General features: G+C 42.9%; 1 protein-coding gene across 1 annotated transcript; it reads left to right on the forward strand.

Moving 5' to 3' along the window:
* Nucleotides 1-364: 364 nt before the first annotated feature.
* LOC104626140 (chromosome unknown open reading frame, human C1orf131) lies at nucleotides 365-4,247 on the forward strand (the record flags this gene model as incomplete). The annotated part of the gene is made up of 5 exons (XM_010293982.1): nucleotides 365-421; nucleotides 1,540-1,635; nucleotides 2,309-2,395; nucleotides 3,408-3,457; nucleotides 4,118-4,247. Coding segments are annotated over 5 exons (420 nt in total), but the record flags the coding sequence as incomplete, so codon positions are not given.
* Between the last annotated feature and the right edge of the window lie 2,746 nt (nucleotides 4,248-6,993).

The raw sequence follows: 6,993 nt of genomic DNA on the forward strand, positions 1-6,993 counted from the left end.
AGGACAATGGGTAAAGGTTTTAAACTAAAAGAGGATAGGTTTAGACTGGATAGAAGGAAGAAATTTCTCACAATGAGGGTGGTGAAACCCTGGCACAGGTTGCCCAGAGAGGTGGTAGATGCCCCATCCCCGGAAACATTCCAGGTCAGGTTGGACGGGGCTCTGAGCAACCTGCTCTAGTCGAAGCTGTCCCTGCTCACTGCAGGGGGGTTGGACTAGATGGCCTTAAAAGGTCCCTTCCAACCCAAAGATTCTATGGTTCTATGATTTTACATTTCACTGCTTTCCAAAAAAACTATCACAATCAGCATTTAAACTGGTGTTGCTTGTTATATTAATTTGAAATGTTTTATTTTGTTTATAGACCAAAATAGTGGATGACAAGAAAAACGCAAACGAACAAGAATTTAACTTTGAAAAAGTAAGTCAGCAGGACCTATCCAATCTCACTATTTTACTGTGCAGGTATGTGTATTTATAGCCTTCGGAAAGCTTCGGTGAGACTGATGGGCAATGCTTCCAGAAAAGGTTGTCTCTTGTAGGTGAGGATTTCCTAATAGGTAATTTCGTCTGCCTGCCAAAGGAGGAGCATGCTGGCTGTTGTCAATTGCTTTGTGTGAAGAGAGGTGTTTTATAACTCTGTGGCCTTTCTTTCTGATCTTTCAAGGGCAATTTGAGGAGGGTCACTGTATGTTAGCTGTGTAAAGCTATGTGAGTACCCATAATGTTTAGTGTAGCTCTGTCAGGCCCATGATGTTCATCTTGGATTTCTGATCTCATGTGGGAGGGGAAAAAAAAGTGCATTGGTATCTATTTTTGAAACAGCAGATGACTTTTTTACATTTGTCTTTTTAGTCTAATCTGCTTTTATATAAGCATAACTAGCATTTGCCTTCTTGGAGACCGCTTCATTTACAGACCTGTGCAAGTTGTATTATATGCCTCATCTCTGCTCAGGGACATGCTGTGATCCAGTGAAATCTCTCACTGGAGATTCTGCATGGAGCTCCGTGCTGCTGAGAACAGTGGGGATTTAACCACTGCCTTTAGAAAGATTATAAATTCACCACTGGTTTTACCAGGGTATTCTTGTATAGTGTCAACTATACGTATGCGTGTAGTCAAACCGCTTCACCATCCGCCCATCCCCGTTTCTCACTGGTTAAGTGCTCTGCAGCCAAGGAATGAAGACGCTCTGTAAACGTCGGGTTGCCATGGGTAGCACATTTTGTTGTTCTTTGTGCAGCACAGCATGATTCATTTTTATACAGCGGAGATGCGTTCCACGTGTTGTTTTCTGTGAAATGAGAATCGAAAATTGTCCCCCTGGCAGTCCTCACCATCCAGAGGTTAGAGGGACAGTGGTTAACTGCTCTGCAGTATAGCTTTAAACTCGGTTAGTTTTGTTTTATAGCACCCTGATTTCAGGTGTTAGCCCGGGTTTCTTTGGGAGTATGACTTCGTTGTGGTCTGTCAAGTGTTATTTTACAACAGGTTGGACGAATTACAGAATGCTGGCGATTTTCTGTAATGTTCTAGGCTCGTCTGGAAGTGCACAAGTTTGGAATCACTGGCTACAAGAAGCAGGAACAACGCGTATGGGAACAGGAGCGTGCTATCATGCTGGGAGCGAAGGTAATTGTTGCTTGGTTTGTGCTGGGCAGTCACTCAGCTGTTACAGTGCAGGAAAGTGGTGAAAAACACAAGATTCCCTGCCCTGACCCTTCTCCCACTTCATCCTTACTTTTACATTTTCTATTCTGTCTTGTCTATTTGCTGTAGACATTTGGAAAATTGTTATGGTTGTGTTATCAGAGGTGTTGTCTATATGAAATACAACTGGTTGGGGTGGAAAACAACATTTTCTAGTTTTTAACAAGGCCATTCAAAACTAAATTGTTGGAGAGAGGGTCTTGCTTTTTAAAGCTTCACTCTCTCAGTGAGTTAAACATGGAGAAAACTTTTTAGTTTTATTTATTATCAGTAGTGTAAAAGAAAAAAAAAATTTGCAGGTCTTTTTTGGGGGGTGGGGAGGGGTATGGGTTTTCTTTCTAGCTCACTGTGTATGTGGAAACCTTGTAGGACTGATACAGAGCATAAACATCCCTCTCTACTGTCTTCACCAACAAGGATACAGTCTCTATGTGTCTACCTTACATCCCTTAACTCCCTTCCTCTCACCTAAAAGGAAATGAACCATTTCTAATGTTTCCCCACCATCACCTGAAAAATATTGTCCATGCAAGTGAATATTTTTTACCTTATTTGAAAATTTAATCAGTGGTATCCCCCCCAATCTTTATTGCAGCCCCCCAAAAAGGAGCATGTGAACTACAAGACTTACCAAGAGAAAATGAAAGAGAAAAAAACAGCAAAGGATGATGATAAGGGAAAGGTTTGTGTGAAATTTTCTCTATATAAAGACAGCATGTAAGAGCTAGCCCAAGAGCCTGACAGATAATGCCTCAGGCACAGGAGTGCCCAAGCTTGACACCTGCTGCTCCCCATGGAGTGGGTTCCTGGCTCCAGCAGGACTAATCTTGTCAGTCAAAGCTGGTTGTGTGCAGTGTGAAGGGCACAGAGTTAGGCTTGTGTTGTGGTGGGTTTCACTGCCTCATTCTTTGATGATAGACTGATGACACAAAATCAGCAGGTTGGGTTTTTTTGCCTTGCCTCTTAAAGGAAAAAAAATGGCCTTTAATTAAAGTTTGTTGCATATTGTCTAACCACAGAGAGCTGGATCTTCAGCTGGTTTTATATCAGCACAATTTCATCTAGTTTCTTGCTCATTATTTAAAGCAAGGGTGAGGTTTCTGTTGCATCCATCCTCTAGCATGGCCCATCTGGCTCCGAGCCTACTCTCTGCCTCCCCACGGAGTCTTCTCATGTAGGTGGGAGCAGGCTGTGGGGCAGGTAATTGCTCTACCAGCCTGTTTCCTGCCACCCTCTTTCCCAGGGGACCTACTTCTCCTCCTCTGTCATGTGGCTCAAAGTACATCCAGCGCATGACCAGACATGGTTGAACCCTGTTATTTGACAGGTACGCTCAGTCAGGTGGCTAGGCATACCTGCCCGGTGGCAAGCCCGTCTTTTGACCCAAGGATCTGCCACATGCCCAAGAAGCAAGCATCTCTCCTCGTGCGGCTGGATTTGTGCCTCCTCATGTGGCAGGGGCGGCATGTTGGTCGTGAGAGGGCTGTACTTCCCTAAGGTGACAGGAAGGGCTCTGGGCGTTCCTAGCAGTGCTTCCCTAACGCGTTGCGTCGCTTGGCCTGTCAGAAGGCCTCCCGACCTGCTTTAAACGCCTGCTGCTCCGTGAAGCAAAGGCTACCGCGTGTTTTGTGTGCAGATGGTTTAGCCAAGATGCTCTGTTCCTTTTCCATTAAAATATGCATCTTTAAAAACAGGAGCAAAAAGGTGATTCTCTGAAGAAGAAGAAGAAAGAACAGAAGGAGAGGTGAGCTGTTTGTAAGATGGTTAGAATTAACTTGCTTTCGTATAGCCCCCCCGGTGTATTTCCCCTATATATATACCAGAAGTCATGCGGATCACAGTGGAGGAGCTCCAAATGCAGAACTTGGTCACAAAACGGTGACGTTGCTCTGTCGAGCAGTTTCAGAGGCTTTTGTTAAGCAGCTTAACTGAGAATATGTCAGTGCTGCCCCGACATGTCCACGACTGCAGCGGGAGGTGAGATGGATGGAAATCCCTGTGTGCGGACCCAGGATGTGACACTTACTCAGAGCATTTGCCCTGGGAAATAATTTCTGCAAAACACAAGCTACAGTATACAGAGGGTTGAAAGGTGAAGCGGCATTCTCAATCATAGTGTAGCAGGTTCACTGAAATGTACTTTTTATCTTCTTCCTCTACCCAACAGTCTTTGTGTTTCTAAACTTTTTAAAATGTAAATAATTCTGTAATGCGCTGCACACTTTGAATGGCTATGCACGTAATAAATGTTCTAGGGTCATTACTTGCTATGACTTGATATTCTGTAATACCAAACACTGATTGCATAAATAGATAACATTTTTCACCTTATTAAGCTTTTTAATGAGTTTCTGTTGTTTCTCTCAATTCTTTTTTTTTTTTTTTTTCCCCCTTCCTATTTCAGGAAGACCAAAAGGAAGAAATCGGTACCCAGCATTTGGCCTGCAGGCCAAGTTGGAAAATTCAGAGATGGGACCTTGATTCTGCAAAGCTATGACATAAAGAAAATTAAATCATCTAAAGTTATCAAATGAATTTACGATACACAGTGAAATGGACAATTTGCATAAGGTAGAATTCATGTTGCTACCAAAACAGACTTATGGAGCCTCTCACCTTTCCACCATATCCTAATTTTTTTGTACCACCTTTGTTGTTGCAGAATTTTCTATATTCTGCCTTGGGAAGAATATGAAAATTTACCATTTTATAAATAAAAATAAGACTTTTTATTAAGAGTGTTACACAGGCTATTTTTATTAGTCAATATGTGCTAAAGAAAGCGTATCACTTTCTAGAATCAGCTTATTGGCTATAAGTAAAATATTAATTTAATCCATTAGTTAACAGATTAAAATACATAGTTCTGTGCTTTCATCTGGAAGGAATATGGAAAAAGCAATACCTTACTTGCTCTGAACCTGAAGCAGGTATTCTCAAACATTTTATTTGGCGTACATCTCTTTCTGTATATGAATTGTTAGTGGATAGTGGAACTGCACAACAGTTTTTCTGTCCAGCAAAACCTCTTAAGGTTTCAAAATTACCTGTTTAGAATGAAAATGAGATTTTTTCTGAAGTTTTGTCCCAGGTAAGAGCTGCAGACTCACTCGACTTTCATATCTTTGCAGAGATCTCCAAATAAGCACTGTTTCAAATGGTGGTTTGGTGGCTTGGTTGGCTTCTTTTTAGAAACAAAACCATGTAAGATTGAGCCAACTGAGGTGTAGACACTCAATAGCTACTGGTTGTTCGTGGTTTACTCCTGTTTGTTTTGATCAGTGTTCCCATGCCCCACAAGGCTTTTCTGTGAAATCTTGGTCAAAATTGAACTTTTAGTGCTACTTGGATTTCAGTAAATTTGTGTTTCTGAAACAACACTTTTGTCCTCTGTAGCTAAATATGTTTTTGTTTTTAAAGTTGTGTTTCCATTAGAAATGACAATGGTTAGTAACCTTCCAAAACGTCCTCTCCGTTCTACCTCAAGCTAAAAAAGCTTGAATATTTTAGGGGGAGGCAACTACGGTTAACTGTCAAACGACAGAGGAAAAAGCCCATGCTGTGTTGTTTATATGTAAGGTTACCTGGAGCTTGCTTGAGCAGCTCTGGCAGCGAAGCAGGTGTGTATGAGAAGGAAGACAGCCTGCCCCAGAGAAACTTCTTCTAGGTGTATTGGTGAAGTTCAGCGTGCCACTGCGGGCTCGGAGGCAAAGCACGCTTCCTGGCTGCCGCCAGAGCCTGAGCAAGGTGATCTCTAACCCCAAGCGAGCAGCGAGGTCCGCACCAGCTTGCGGCTAGCAGCGAGAGCAGCGGCGTAGCCCTCTCCCCAGGCAGCGGCACCAGAGGCTGCCCCCTCCACGGGATGGGAAGGCATTCTGTGGTAGCGAGAGCCACGCCACAGAAAGGGATGCTTTCTGGCATGCTCCTTCCCCCACAGCTTCCACCTTTCTTTCAGGTCCTGGAGAAGTTCCCTGCCAGCACAGGGAGGGCCCCAGCGGGGAACGAGAGCCGGGTAACAAGCGGAAGGGAGTGTTTCTGGAGCCATGTGGGAAGAGCAGGGCTGTGCAGAGTTGGGTTGCTAAATACTGTTATCACATTTCATAATTGTGTAATTCGGTTTGTTCTTATTCAGTATTCATTGCAGATTCAAACAGGAATTAATAATCCCATCTGCTTACAGACTTAGCGAAATGTCAAATCACGATTGCGTGTGAAGGTATCATCATAATCACTTAAGCAAAACTGAGTACAGAGCATCAAGACTTGTTGAGGCAACGGATGGGCTTTGGATGTTGTGAGAGAACCTGTATTTTTTAATTCCTGTTTAATCGTTGAGCTTGGTTTTTCCATTGCTCCCTTCTAGATGAAGTTTTGTTCAGCTGGCTGTGGGTATAATATGTTGTGGGAGTTTGTCCTTAATCAGCTTTGGTGATTTAAAGGGTTCACTTTCCACCTCCACGGCTCCCAAAAGCTCCTTAGGAGTGAAACTTGGTCAGAATGGAGTGTCTAATTTTTGCAGTCCTGGTCTCAAGCTTGTAAGCTCTGTTAAAGAAGAGTTGAAAAAAATTCAATTCTTAAAATAAAAAGTTGAAAGCTGAAATGCCAAGCTGACGGGGAACATGAAATCTTGGGGGGAAAAACCCAACAAAATTAAAAGCTTATTCAAAATTTTGCATTTTCTCACTTGTTTAACATTGGTGTGTATGCATTATGGAAGGTTCTTGGGATATGGTGATAGGTTGCCTTTGTGTATCAAAACCCCAAGGTGATTTGAGCTGGCCGTGCTACATCCTTGTAGGATGCTGTTCTCAAGTAAACATGGTGCCTTCAACCTATTTTGTTACTAGATGCATTAACAAAAATGGTAACAACCGACATTTGGCAAACAAAACTGTTGAGAACCTGTTATGCACCTAGTGTGTTATTAATGAACAGAGTGTTGAAGTGTAAGTTCAGGCAGCAAGCTGTGTTGGGTTTGGAGCATGTACTGGTACATGAAAGCCAGTGCTGACTGAATAACCGACTGGTTATGGGCAAGGGAGAGCAGGGACCATCTTGTTTTGCCCTCTACCTGCAGCTGAATAGAGGAATGAGGGATACAGGAAGAATGCCAGGATTTCTCCTTATCTGCTCTCTTTTGCATGCCTTTTCCTGTGACAGCTGTATTCCCATTTCCTCATATGCTAAAACCATTGTGATTATCATTGTGCCCAGTGCAACCTTTTACCGTCAAGGAGTTGATGCCAAGCTGTTTCTTTTGCAGGGGGAGAAAAGAAAAAA

Source organism: Phaethon lepturus, unplaced genomic scaffold (genome assembly GCF_000687285.1).
Source record: "Phaethon lepturus isolate BGI_N335 unplaced genomic scaffold, ASM68728v1 scaffold15329, whole genome shotgun sequence".
NCBI classification, from domain to species: Eukaryota; Metazoa; Chordata; class Aves; order Phaethontiformes; family Phaethontidae; genus Phaethon; species Phaethon lepturus.